At 41.1% G+C, this 15,243-nt stretch overlaps 1 protein-coding gene across 2 annotated transcripts; it reads right to left on the reverse strand.

Annotated features, from left to right (window-relative positions):
- Positions 1-938: 938 nt before the first annotated feature.
- rffl (ring finger and FYVE-like domain containing E3 ubiquitin protein ligase) lies at positions 939-12,054 on the reverse strand. 2 transcript variants are annotated; one of them, XM_085795615.1, is made up of 8 exons: positions 11,768-12,054; positions 10,224-10,405; positions 7,545-7,742; positions 7,226-7,465; positions 6,927-7,131; positions 6,306-6,329; positions 4,096-4,302; positions 939-3,753 (listed from the first exon to the last, which is right to left on the reverse strand). In XM_085795615.1, exons 2-7 carry the CDS (start codon positions 10,401-10,403, stop codon positions 4,118-4,120), a joined length of 1,032 nt encoding a protein of 343 aa, XP_085651741.1. In that variant the 5' UTR covers positions 10,404-10,405; positions 11,768-12,054; the 3' UTR covers positions 939-3,753; positions 4,096-4,117. The 2 variants fall into 2 exon arrangements, with proteins under 2 accessions (XP_085651741.1, XP_085651740.1); XM_085795614.1 differs by lacking the exon at positions 6,306-6,329 and having other exon boundaries at positions 2,409-3,753; positions 4,096-4,300; positions 6,901-7,131; positions 11,768-12,017.
- Positions 12,055-15,243: the final 3,189 nt, after the last annotated feature.

Consider the following 15,243-nt stretch of genomic DNA (forward strand, 5'->3'; position numbering starts at 1 on the left):
ATTAATAAGTTAGCCTCTTCCTCCCACTTTATCTATTTGTTTGTATTCTTTAGATTTACTTTATTTGACACCTGAATAGTCGAGCTTATTCAGCCACACATTCCAACATGAACGACTCCACTGCTGTATGCTGGGTTATTGGCTACCTTACATCCAGCCCCCAGTGTGTGAGACTTAAATAGTGCTGCTGAGGTGTTACCTGCACAAGGGACAGTGTTGTCTCTGTTTTGTCTACCTCAGACTGCAGGTCATGTCCCACATCTGGCTGTCACCTTCAGAAATGTTCAGATGATTCAAGACTACTGTGTTGTATCCTAACAGGGGGTAGATAGCTTTGTAAAATTCCTGATTTCCCTTTTTTTATTACTGTTTGTCATAAGCTTCAAAGCTTGAAAATAAGCTATTTAACAGTTGGGAAGTTATTGACTTAATGCTTTTCTATCTCCTCCCCGATTGCATGAGAGTGAAGAAACCATTTGAAGGATGTGTGGAGTCCTTTAAGATGCTATTTGCTCTGCGCACAGTGTTCGGTGTAGATGTCTTGCGAGTGCGGCAGTGTGACACCCATGATTTTTTCAGCAGTTCTCACTACCCTGTTGAGTTTGTGCACAAGTGCTGAGGTCACAGATGTTGAACTGTCGGTATGTTAAGGACGGAGACACACAAATACACTTGAAAGTAAGTTTTATTACAAATGTATTCAGCAAACTTCACCCAGAAAACTAAAATTTTTATTTCTAAAAATATTTTGTTTGTTTTTTTGAGTGTGAACTGTGGTGAAACAGAGTTAAAGCAGCTTTCAACCAAATAAGTCTAGTGTTTCTGATTAAAAGCAGTACTGTATTTCTAAATCTGAGGTCAGGGCCCTTTTTGTGGGCCACAAGTCTCATTTGATGAATTCAAAGAAAGAATAATAAGACCTGATGCACAAACTTGGATTTCTTTTAGTGACATTATATTTGATCGTTGGATCACCCATTTGATCCTCAGACAATTATTCAGATGACATAATCTGAGAGGTCTGGAGGTGGAAAAAAACACTCATAGGCATCTAAGATCTAATCTGTAATAACACCTGGGATGACATGCTGAATGCTTGTCCGTTTGCTTCCAGTTGTGCTGGTATCAGTGGGGATAGCTGATGATGCTAACAGCTACCTGGATGGTGTGTTTCTGTTTGAAACAGGTTTGAACATTTAAGACTGTCACAGTTCTTCACCCCATTTGAAGCAGAGATATCAAAGTGCATTATAATCAATTAATCAAAGTACCACGGCTGAGCTCTGATAATTAAAAGGCAAACATTACAGATGTTACAGATTACAGACACCGATCACAAATGTGTGATCCCAAATTCAAGAAGTCTTTAAGTAGCAACCATCATTTCACACAAAAGAAAATAAAAACACTCACAGCAAAAATCTAACTTATTGATCTCACAGGAACAAAAACAAACAGGGACAACACATCTCCTCTGCATCATCTCTACACAACTTCAACCAAAGCTAATCAATAAATGAAGTTCAAAATGTTCCAGCACCAACAGATTGGTGGCACCAGGTCGAATGAGACACATTTTCAAACCCAAGAGATTCACAGCTGAACTTTCTGTTCTACAACACACAGAGATGAGACTGCTGGTGAAACTCAACAAATCCTGTTCCCTGTGTTTTTAAAGACGTGGAGTACCTCAAGGAAGTGTCCCAGAGCCTCTATCGTCTGTCAAACCCAATACAATCCAGTATTAGGTTTAGCTACGTATTCTTGTTCTTGTTCTTTCCCAGAGTCACACAAGAATGGTTCATACTAGACTAGAATTAGTACAATTTCTGTAACTTTACATGTGCTCAACACAACCACATAAACTTGAGTTGCTGCCTCAGAACTGCGTCCCATTTCTCTTTAGAAACTGCGCCTGGTTACAGTCACGTCCAGGAAACATCCAAGGAAATCACAGGTAAATCGGTGACTTATAAAAATAGCATTACACTTTTTTAAGTTTTATAACTTCTAATAACCCTTTGTGTAATTATTTACTTCTATTGCCATAAAAATAGTCATAAATGTGACAAATGTCAATAAAGCCACTGGAGTCAGTCTAAAAAAATACTATGTTTAAAATTACATAATCCCTAAAACTGTCAGACCCTCAGAAGAAAATATGGTACCACTTTACAATACGACTACCCTTTTATAGGATTTGTAACTATATGAAAATATATATATACACCATATAGTACACCTTATAGTAACCTATTAATAAATGTTGATGAGATAATAAAAATGACAAATAGCAATTCAGTAATCAATTCACAAGATTGACTAGTAACTTACTTTATCTTGCCAATACATGAAAACTATGCTGTAAGTTGTGTGTTAACAGTCAAATGAATAAGCTAATTATAAACCATTTATAAATACTGTATAGGGTAAGTGTTATTGTCAAGTGGTACTAAACATATAAAGGACATGCCTCAGAGGAATCTACAAGGCTGTGTCTGTGCACCAGCTCGGAGAATCACACATCATCTAACACACTGAGGCCACGATTTAACCACGTAAGGAGTCTGAGCAGATGGCAAAAAAATAAATAAAAAAAATAACCGTTTGGTTGAACTGGTCAAAACCCCATGGTTGGACCCAGGGAATAATGCAAAGGAGGACAGAGTCTGCTGGAATGTCAGCATCTAAAATTGAACAGCTTGGGTTTGGTCATTAAGTGAAAATATAACGTTTCTGACGATAAAATAAAAAAATGATTTCTGTTGTATCCAAGGCGGTGATTTTCAACTCAGCTCTTTGTTTTTCAAAGTTTTCAGTTTGTGAGGATCTGAAGGGAAAACAGAAGCGTCACATCAACCTAATGTTACACTGTGAATGTGTTCACCTGTCTCCTGCAGGACACTCATCTGCACCAGTGACCAGTCACCTGAGGCGACTCAGGGTGAGGTCAGGATCCTGCTGATAATCTGATCTGAGGGCAGTTTAATGACCTGCCCTCAGAACAGATGCATTACTGTTGTTCAACTCTGGCTGCTGGACTTACACAGCTTCAGTTAAATGTTGGGATTTTACTTCACAGAAGTCCATGAGTGAGATAGTACAGTAAGATGAGGCTGGTGTCTGAAAGCAGAGGAACTGGAAAGGAAGTGGTGTCAGGTCTATGTCAGTCCTGACACCAAACAGGACTAACAGTGCTTTTATGAACAGTCCTGAGGATGCAGATCAATCAGGGGCTGACTCATTTTTAATTCTACAGTGTAACCTCACTGCAGACTGTAAACACATTATATGCTGTGGTAAGAACACTGTGTGTGTTTTCAGTTAGAGGTCATGTGATTACTCGCTGACACTGCACAGGTGTGGATGGACCCTTCTGACCTGTAAAGCCACATTTGTCTTTGGTAGATGTCCTCTTCAGCAGTCAGTGCTGGGTCATGGTGTTGGTCCAGACCCTCTTCACACTGAGGAGGACTGACGGTGTCGGGGCAGAGGGGGCAGTGATGAGCTGGTGAAGGCACAGACGACTGTTGGTTCATTGGTCAGATGTGATTCTTGAGTGGAGCGGAAGGTCAGTCTGTTTATTCAACTCTGCAGTCAGATCACAGAAGGTCACTTCTTATTCTTCAGCACAGTCCTCCACCATATTGCATTTACACTAGAAAAATAGGGCTAACAAAATAAAAGCATTCTTTTTCTGTAGAGGTCCCATAAAGAAGATGTGTTTATAGTTCATTGCTCTGACAGTTGGTCCTACGGAGAGAAGGAGGAGGAGATCAGTCAGGCTCAGCAGATTCTGGGTTTAAACACAAGTCTAGCTGAGAACAAAATAGTTTTACAGGTTAATGAGAGAACATTTCAACTGGCTCAAAGTGGGTTGTGTTTGGAAGAAGTGTAAATTTCAGCTAATAAAAACTGAAACAAGACAACATTTTGGAGATGGAGACAACCAGTTTTCTTTAAAGTTGGATAAAAACTATACTAAAACTAAACTATAACAAAATTGGTTCACAATAGTCAATATGTAAACAGAGCAGAGAGTACAAATACAACAGTACAGTTGATCTGTGATCAGACTGGTTTGGTCTGGTTTACCTGGGTCCAAGTCAGGCTTGGCTCAGGACCTGAAGACATGGACGGCTCGGACAACATACTGACGGCAGACAGGACACTCGCTCATCCTTTTGCCGCACTTGGTGCAGGTGATCATGTGACCACACTCCAGCAGGACACAGTCGATGGGAGAGTCCATGCAGATCTTACAGATGTTATCCTCAACACCCGCAGGTCCACAGCCAGACTCTAGAGGGAGACAGGGAGACATACGGAGCGCCATGAGGACAGCACTCTCTCTGCAACTGAGATAAGACGCTCGCAATCCTGATGTACAGACCACTGGGATAATATTATGGTCATAAACATTTGAGCTGCCAGTTATTTTCTTAATTAAATTGATAAAAAATATTTGGTTTCCATGGTGATGTCTTCATACAGATGAAGAGTTCCGAAACAGGGAGCGTTTTACGTCATAGACCGGTTCGTTTGGTCAGATGTGAACACAGCAATCGCGCTCGATGCGGAACAAAACAAGCGAGCCGAGATCGCTTGGGAGAGGCGGTCTTGGCTCATTTCCATCCGAGCCCTGGAGCATGTATCGGAACAAATTGACTGGTTACCTGGCAACCGGAGGAGGAGGACCACGGGCAACTGCCCCAAAAACATAATGGAGCATCAGCAGCGTGTCGTCTTGGCCTTTTAATAATGTACACAAAACGTGAGTCCACCAGCCTTTCCAAGCTGACCCGCGGCGCATTGTCGTGGAGGAAGCATCCGCCGCGGGCGATCAGCACCGGGCAGAGCTTCGCAAACAACCCCTATAGGGTAAACGCTGCCCGTTTACTAGAAAAAAAAGAGTCAAACTGTAGGGTGTGTTAGAGGACAATTCATCTGACATAACTATGACACCTGACCACCCCTCTCCCTGTCTCTCTCTCACGGGCAGTGACACGACATTCATTCACGTGTCAGCACTGAGACAGTGGACAGCACGCTTGGTCACACATAGGCTAATAATAATAATAATAATATTAATAATAATGTAGCCTATTAGACTACATTTGTAGCTATAGCACATTATAGGCACACTTCAAGGTCTCGCCCCAGGCCAGCCATAAACCAGTCAGCTTGGGCATTTTTTTAATCGAACTTAAACTAAATACTCGTCTGCCCAAATATTAATAAGAAATTTAACCTCCTCACTACTGCAAGTCAGTCCGCGGTTCATTGTTGCCATTGTTGCTGATCAGCTGATGGGGTGTTAGGGCCGTTGCTATGGCGCTGTTCCACAGTGCAAAGCGCTGTACCGCTTTAGAATCATGCGATGTGAACACAACCGGCCCAGAAAAAAGAACGCAACAGTTGTATCGGTTTAGTTGCTGAATCGGAACAACTGCAGGTGTGAAAGCACCCTTAATTAAACAGTTGCCAACTGCTTTTATCGATTATAAAAGCATCTATTGATTGTTTCAGCTTTATGACATATTATCACTGATTAAATAGACAATAAATGAACAGATTCATTCTGAAATACTGTAACAACAATTTAGACAAGACTGACTATTCTGAACTGGTTACTTTTACAGTTTACTGCTCTGATGATGGTTGTTAGAGAAGAATTTCACTTCTCTATTTAGTTTGTGTAGTTAATGGTCAATCCCTCTGTGTTTGTGGTGGAGAGCTATGACAGACCTACAAACTCTGGACTAGTGAAAAAGGTGACAACATACAAAACTAAAACCCTCTTCACTTCTACTACCCTGGTTGACATAAAAAAAGGTGACTGTGGCCAAAAGGTGACCAGTTTGCAGGTTTCTGTTAGATTACTGCTGGAGACAGTTAGCTTCCCTAGTTTCTCTCCAAGGAACATGCCAAGGCTATGGCCCCTCTTTGGCGTCTTAAATCTCACTCTCTGGCGGCTGTAGACACAGCTGTAGAGCTAGACGATAACGCTCACCGCTACTGGATAACACATTGTGTGAGGAGAGAAACTATTATTACTCCCCCATCAGGAGGTATGAATCTTCATCTTAAGGTTTATGCACAATAGGATGTTAACACATCTCTCCTGCAGGCGTTGTCCATCTTTCCAGTATAAGAATCTGAACTTTGCTGTGAGGCCCCTCAGAATTGAGGTGACATCACGCACTTATATTGTGTTGATGAATCTTCTGTTCTCCTCGATCGAGCCTAATAAACCTTAGACATTCGCAGGTTTTATAGACTCTGGACAGAAAACAAAAACTCACCTTGAGCGTTCACAGCGTTGGCAGCTGAAAGACACAAAACAGATGGGTTAGATTTCTTCACAGATGAGCTGTAAAGTCTCTGATTTTATTCATTGTGGATCAGACAAAGAAGATCAGACTTAGTCTGACCTGTAGACTTGTTTCTTGATAAATGTATTTGATGGTTTCTGAAGCCTAGAATACATTTAAAGGAAACAGCGGTCACATAGACCACTCTGACCATGGGAATTATGACAATGCTTCCATTTCGGGTTTTATTTCCTTTTTTTCCCCCACTAGTTATTTTCTTCAAAAAATGTTCGCTCTTGTGTGTGGTTCTGGAGCGAGCGATACAGTGGAAGTGGAGAAAAGATGCTGTGTGTGCTAGATTTCACCTACCAGCAAAAACTAAAACAAGCCAGACAGAAATAGAGACAGAAAAGACACTTTGGCTCCAAAGAGCAAGGAGGCGTCTGTTCATGAACCGGTTTGGTTCAACAGACGCCTTATCCTAACCTTGACAGTAGCAGAGAAAACCTAACATTTAATAGAGTGATTGAGTATTTTTCATGTAAGAGCAATGTGCAGCTACACTGTGTGAAAGCCTGTCCTATACAGGTATAGAAACAGCAGCAGACTCACCCAGTAGGTTCTGCTGGTCCTGGTACAGCCGGGTCACTCTCTCCATCAGCTCCCATTTCTCACAGCAGCCTTTGTAGTCCACAAAGTTCCTGGAGAGGATTTCCTTCAGCTGTCGGACACTCAGCGCCTCAATGTCGTCCACACAGCTCAGGTCCGATAGAGAGGCCCTGCGACCTGGAACCTGTGGCTCCTCGGGATCCCAGGTCTGAACCAGAACAAACAGACACACACCCAGATTCACAACACGACCTTTCCTGAATCACTAATGACCAAAGTGTAAAGTCCAGCTAAGATTTCACCTGGTCTTCATCTTCGACTTCAGGTTCAGCACTGGTGGTCTCTGTGGGAGGGTCTGGGGCTTCAGGCTGTGCAGCAGGAGGGTCCGGCGTCAAGACCGGGGAGGGTGTGGATGGCTCAGGGGTCAGGGTGGAGATGGGGGGATCGGGGATTATAGAGGGGGGGTCAGGAGTTAGAGTCTCAGGGGCTGAGCCGCTGGACGGAGAGGACTGCTGTCCCAGGACCAGCTCCACCAGCTCCTCCTGTAGAAGAACAAACATGGGTCACTGGGGGAGGGGGCAGGGAGGAGTCGCAGGTGTGTCTGGCGCTGAACGACCTCACCTTCTCTCTGCACAGGTGGGTGGAGACCTCGTGGAGGTGCAGGTAGTCTCTGAGCTCCTTCACTTTGAGCTTCATGAGCTCCGCCCGCTCCATCAGGTTCCCATAGAAACGCTGACAGGTGTGACAGAGACGAGGGCGGGGCTCCCGCTGGGCAGAGCAACGGCTGCAATAGTTCTTCTTACAGTCCACACACACATGCTGTGAGAGACAGGTGGACAGACAGAGAGAGAGGGAGATGGTCAGTGAGGTGGTGGGAGAGAGAGAGAGAGAGAGACAGGCAGAGGAAGAGAGCTAATGATTAACGTAAAGACAAAGACAGGGACAGACAGATGGAGAGAGAGAAACAATGACTGGTCGATCTTGGACACTGTCCCTGTCGCTCTCGAAAATACTGGAAAAATAAGTGCAGAAACACATTATGCCCGTTTGATGTTCAAAGGAGAGTGATTATTTCACTGAGGGTTGCTCCCAGCAAAGTGGGGCCATAAGTTATCGCCTGGGCAGCACATACACAGAGTCCGCACGGTAGTAAAAAGTGAGCTTTGCCGTACATGTCCTGCCTCAGACCAACTGTCTACTTATGAGCCAAACTACAAGACACTTACAGTCACAACCATCACACTGACATGAGTAACATGACGGCAACGGTTTTGCCTTCTGATGGCATCTGCAGCTGCATGAGCTGGGACACAGAGCTGCAGTGGCACTGACTGAGAGTCTAGTCAGCTTTCTGAAATACTAGCGCTTATGTCATAACTTGCATAAAGAGCAAGTGGAGAGAAGAAAAGGGAACGACAGGTGGTGAAACCCTGATCACATCACAGTAAAGGAGAATATCTGCTGGCCTGGTCCCATTTTCTCTGATTACACATCCTTCTGTAGTGAAAGGGTTGGTGATTAATGTAATGTTAATATGCTGTAGCTTCAGTCAATATTGTTGTATTTTTTTTTACAGAAATAAATGGAACTATGATCAATCGGAGAGGACTGTCTCACAACCACTTCAGACTTGTGTGACAGCTTTCAGTCACGCTGATCATTTAGAAACTACCCACCACTTGTAATGATCCACTGTGAGGGGGGTGAAATTCCTGAGCCATCAAAACACACACACACAGACAGATATGACAGGAACCAGTTTACATGCTGATGCTGTGTGACGTCAACCAGTCATTTGTACGTAAGTATATTGTGGACACACAGCTGAGCAGCAGCTTCTCTATCACTCTGTGACACGATAAACAATAACACTGAGCTTCGACAGGATCAATGTGAAAGTGAAATAGGTGATTATCATCTAATGCATTTCCTCCATTAACTGTTTGTTCTATACACGCTGAGAAAAAGAACATAAAATACGGTATGAACCACTGGCTGAAATGTTCTCATAATGTGAATCTGTGTGTCTTGTGTCTGGTTCATCACAGAACACTGATCATTGATCTGTAACCACCAAAATCTAATCAGTTTGTCCTTGAGTCCAAGAGGACGTTTATCGATAGTTTTCACACCGTCTTGAATTCTGAAGACATTGCGTTCATGCCAAAAATCTTTTTTTGTAAGGTCACTGAGACTTGACCCTTAATGTTTAGCCTCCAAAATCTGACCAGTTTGTCTATCTGAACAATACCAAATATGGACATATCCCATTACCAGCTGAATTGAAGCCAGGGCTAAGGCTAAAGACTAGATGGAGATATGAGCCTTTTCTACAATCGATCTTTATGGGAACAGTCAAGTGTGAAGTGTTAACTGGTGTGATGAGCTGGAGGCACTTTCAACCTGCACTACAACAGGTTTGACACAGCCTCACTTGTACTTTTTCTCATCGCTTCAGCTGCATCTTCTCCTACGGCATTTTCCTTCACAATCTGACACTTCAAGTCTCCTGTTCTTTACAGCAGAGCAGGTAAGGGTGACGTCATTAGACGACATCTTGAAACACTAGACAACTGGGCTGTGTGGTGTGTGTCTGAGCACTGTGCAGCCAAGTTGGCTGAGTCTCTCCAGATGATCTTCACCTTACTCAACTACCGTATGTATGTACCTATGTGCCATGCCTGAGCACTGTTGCTGACCATGTTCATCAGATCCCTTTCAGTAGATCACTATTGGTTGATGTGGAAGAACAGGAGATTAGCAGCAACTCATCAACATGGAGTCTCAGAGGAAAGAAGCCCTGATTCAGAGTCCTGGAGATCTTAGACTGGGGTAACAGGTCACCTTTAAACTCAACAGTGGCCTGAAGCAAGCAGCCGAGACAACACTGCAGTCAGGACACACAGGATGCTGTCCCTGACACTCTGTCCCCAGCCAAAGTCCAAACCCAAACCCATTCCTGTCCTAGAGACCAAGAAGACTGAAGATGGAATTGCTGCTTCAAGGATCTGAATTCTGTAATTGAAGTAAACCAACACCATGTAGTGCAGAGGTCTATTCTAAAGCTGCTGTAAATAACAACAGCAATACACAATCTGTCCACAATCAGATTAATCGATGAAGCCTTAAACTCTCAGACAACTTTCCAATTCAAAAGAACTTCAGGCCTTTGGACCCACAATGCGATCCATGTATCACAAATTATATTAATCCTGAACCCAATGCACAATGACTACAATAGGATCTGAACTTTGACCCTCAACAGACCTGTTGATGACGTGTGTGTGATTTGAGACTTACCTTCTTGGCAGGGGTTTCAAAATTCCCTCCACAGGCCTTACAGGTGTGTTCAGGAAGAGGAGAAGACGGCTGACTTGTGAAGGCTGAGTTAGTGTAGGACTGATTACGACGCTCAGCTTCACCAGACTGTTCAACATCAGCTGAGTCCATACACAACCAGTTACAGCAGGATGCCCACATACCTAAAAAACATACACAATTACTCCCTGTGAGTGCAAAAATGTTTCAAACACAATAGCTCTTACATTTAATGACTCACTGAAGTTCTGAATATAAAACTCTCTTCAATCAAATATATCCATGATGTAGTTTTGACCATCACTGACATCATGAATCTAAATACATTCCCAGCACTTTCTTCTGTGCACTGATGATGATAGATCAAACTAAATAGGGACACGTTTTGCTCTATGAAACTAAAATGAACACTGTTTTGTAGTCAATCTTAGCTGCATGCACACCACGTATTTACAATTCTCAAAACAAAAATTTGAACAAAAGCCAAAACATACAGACAACAGAAAGTGAAATATATTCCTCTCAATTTCACTGGTAAAACTTGCTCTCTCTTGCTTTAAGTTTTAAATGCAAAACAAAACAAAAAAAAATGCTATAATTTAATTAAGTATTTTATACTGTGGTGGTGTTACTGTCATTTAAATCTTTGCCACCACTTTTGATTTGCAAAAATGACTGTAGACCAAATTATGACATGTTTGTCCCTTGTTTGTTGTCATAAAGACAGGATGAAGGAATGAAAGTAAATATTACATTGACCCAGCGGTACAAACTGAACTTTTTGTATCCCTTGATAATTGTTTGACAAATATAAATATTATGTCTATTACGTGATAAAAAACTAACTTTTGTACATTAACGAAATCTTCTGATAAATTCTGCGCTGTGTTTCGCGAAGAATGACTATTATCTAATAAATCCAATACATAAACCATTTGGATCTTTTACATGATAGTTCAAGAATTGTGTTGACAGTCTAATAAACAGGTGTGTGTGTATGTATGTGTGTGTGTGTGTATATATATAGATCAAGTCCTTAGTTATGTAACAACTGTGTGTTAATGCTCCGTGTAATTTAAATACGCAAATACGAGTAATCCGTAACTGAGCTCCTATGGCCACAGTCAACTTTAAAAAGCACTTTAAATAAGCTCAGTTTTGAGGTGACTTTCGAGCCGAGTGAGTGAGAGCATTTCAATAAGACGACAAAACTGTCCAGGTGTCTTTTTGGTGCCAGCATTTGTTTACCAGTGAGCGAAGCGACTTTAAATTGACCGATATGTGAAGGGAGTCCGGCTGTAAAGCGCCGTGCTGCTAACACGGCTACGCGGGGCTAGGAGGCTAACACCAGGCTAGTTAGTGGAGAGAAGTGTGTCGGGCTAAAGTTTAAAGTAACTAACAAAACTCACAAACAACTCGACAAGTACTAGCCAAAGACTTGTCGAGTAAAAAAATAAAACTGAAGTTAGTTAACAGGTGAACTAACGAGTAACCAGCTGGACTGTCAACACAGCGAAGCGTCTTACCTGTTAATAACAGCGGACTCCCACAGCTAGCAGTCAGTCAGCTACCTAACCACCACCACCACCCGTTGCTGCTGCTGCTGCTGCTGCTAGTTACCGACACCAACTGACGGTGCAAGGCTGCTAACTTAGTTTATATCTGCATCATGAGTCAGCAGTTTCAACGGGAACCGGAGAAATAACAGCAGACAAGAGTCAGACCGAAGCCTGAGATAACAACAGTGCTGAACCAGGAAGAGTTCAACTACACAACTACACAACTACACAACTACACACACACACACACACACACACACACACACACACACACACACACACACACACACACACACACACACACTTCTGCTTCATTCATATTAACTGATCATAATTTCTATTGAACTTAACCCCAGGTTTTCAGGGTCACAGATAGACTGAACATTGTTTGCTAGATTAGATTGATTGCCGCCTGTTCCTCTTATCAAACTGTTATAAAGGTTTGATGTGAATAGCAGGAAGCTTGCTCCACATCCACAGGTGGCAGCATTTCACTCTTTCACCCTGTCAATATTGTTTTGACAGAGCTCCAGACTGCCCCTAAAATTTGAGGCAGTGCAAGTAAAATTTTCATCTAGTCTACTTGGGCATGTGTGTGAGGATCATGAATGAAAAGGAAAGTCGATTTACAGAGTGCGCCTATAAAATACAAAATAAGGCAACTGAATAAAAATAAATAAATAGGCTAAATAACTTGGGCCTGGCTGCTTCAGAATGACAAAACTCCTGCTGCAGGACAGGATGAGCCAGACTAGTTAAAGACTGATCACATAGTATGGACAGCCTGCTTTGTGTGGCCTTGTAATCATAGTCCAGTTACTGTACGGCCATTGATGATTGATGAGGCATGCAGAAGAAACAGGTGCTGGTCCGTCACAGGTAGGTAACGGTGAATAAGGGACGACTGCAGCTTCAAGAAGATTGTCAAGCAGCGCAGATAGATTGCACAATAACTTTCTCTGTATTCTGTATAGGCGATTCTCTAACTATGGTACTTTTCTTGTCCCCGGGTCATTCTTCAACTACGGGCAAATTTGTGTCCCTGGCAGATATAACAAAAACTGAAACACATTTCTTGTTTTTTATTTTTGGCACACTTACATGACATCAAGAGGAACTTTGAAAAAATTAATTATAGATAACTTATTAATTTTACTATATAAATCATAGGTTTATATGTATTGTTTTAACTATATTCCCATTGTCCCTGGCCCAGATTTGTGACATTCAATCCCTCTTAACGTTGAACTTAATTGTGATCTAATAGTAACTTTATAGACAAGTGGTACATAAATCTCTATTTTAATGAAATGTATCATGTATTGTAAGATATATTAGTGTTTTATGTCTTTTTTGATAAAAAGAACACCTGTCCCTTGAGGTCTCAGTCATTTCCACCACACGCCACAAAATGTAACTTTAGGGATGTTTTTTAAAGGTCAAGTATAGTTCTAATTACTCCAACAGTCTTTGTTAGGAGAGCACATGGCTGGAGAGCAGAGTTGGCTCCCTGGAAGGAACTGAAAGTAGAGAAAATCAAGGTTTAATGTTTTGAAAACAAAGAGTATGTTTATTGGTCGTCATTTCCAAACAGCTCATATTTCCTTTGAATGTACAAATAATGTAAAAAATAATATTTGATATTGTGTATTTTGTGTACATTTATTGATAGCTTTAAAGCTGAGATCATCATGCCAACATAGCATGAGATTTTTTTAAAAATGTGACAGAATGTCATTTCCACAACAGTCATTTCCATCACTTTTTTTGGAGGTGACTCAGCAATTTGTATGTCAAATGTCATTTCCAACACGTGAAGTCCTTTCCACCACACATTGTCATTTCCATCACATTACACATTTTCACATAAAATTCATAAAAATTAACAGTCAAACTATAATATTTTGCAGTTTTGGAAATTATGCAGCTGAAATTTCAATAAATGCTCTGAAAAATGTGTTATTTTCATAATTTTGTTTGGAAAAACAACTTTTTTGTGGTGTGATGGAAATGACGCTTTCCACTTAATGTTAGACTAAAATGTCAAAAATCTTATATTATCTAAATAATTTTATCACAATGCTATCAGAATGTGTTTCTATACATAACTGAGAAGTAAAACATCTAAAAAAATTTCTCAAAATATACATTTGATTTTCTAAAATTTTCAAGACCAAATTTGCCCGTAGTTGAAGAATGACCCAAAAACATAATTTATTTTTCATGTCCAGTGTTTCCCACCAAATTTTCTGAGACTATGTTGGGGAGTGGGGGAGTGGGTTAGAGTGTTTCTGATAGTCTCTAACTCTTTAACAGTCAGTCATAGGTGATATCAACATTTACAACTAATCTGTAAAAACCATGGCTTCAGAGCACAGATGCATCATCTTTCACCATGTGTATGTGCGTGCGTGCGTGTGTGTGTGTTGGGGAGCCTCTGAGGGCTGTGGGTCCGAAAACAGCTTCATGTTTTTTTTTTCTACACCAAAACAGGCCTGAATCAGTGGTACTAAAGTAATTAAAAATGATGCAAACAAAAGAGACTGACTGCCGGTATGCATTATCCTTAACCCTGCATGGTGGATCCACCCATCTTTAGACTATGGTGGGGAAAACTGGACAATAGTGGGCCGCCATAGTATCGACAATATGGGAAACACTGATGTTCTGTGGAATTTTGTTGTTTAAAGCATATTATTTAGTTGATAAGAGAACAATACACAACTAAGCAGTCTCTCTGTTTCTTATATGGCACGAAAAATAGCAACAGAGAAGTCAAAATCATACAGAGAAAGAATCAATCCAAATATTCTCACCAAGTGTCTTATAGTCTTGGCAAAAAATCTTTTTTTTTATCAACTGGGTAACACTTTAGATTAGGGAACATATTTACCATTAACTAGGTGCTTATTAATGTGCATATAAGTAGCTTACTAGCTCCTTATTAGTAATCATTAAGCAGGTATTAACACCTTATTCTACATAGACTTATTCTACCTCTATTACACCATGAATTAAGATTTTTCCTGATATTAACTCCTTATTATCGCTTATTCATTGTAAATTAATGCATTAATGCTGTACTAATTCAGAGTGATAAAGGAAGAATTACTGTTCTCGTGCTACTGCCCCTGTACAAGGCCCCAATAACCCACTGGTTATTCACATCATTATTCAGAAACAACAATGCATTAATTTACAATGAATAAGCGATAATAAGGAGTTAATATCAGGAAAAATCTTAATTCACGGTGTAATAGAGGTAGAATAAGGCTATGTAGAATAAGGTGTTAATACGTGCATAATAATTATTAATAAGGAGCTAGTAAGCTATGCATATTAATAAGCATCTAGTTAATGGTGAATATGTGTTCCCTAATCTAAAGTGTTACCAATATGGGTAATGTCATTTCCACCACTCCTTGTCTTTTCCACCACCCTAT

The sequence above is a fragment of the Trachurus japonicus genome, chromosome 13, assembly GCF_045865225.1.
Source record: "Trachurus japonicus isolate A0001 chromosome 13, Traja_1.0".
Taxonomy (NCBI): domain Eukaryota; kingdom Metazoa; phylum Chordata; class Actinopteri; order Carangiformes; family Carangidae; genus Trachurus; species Trachurus japonicus.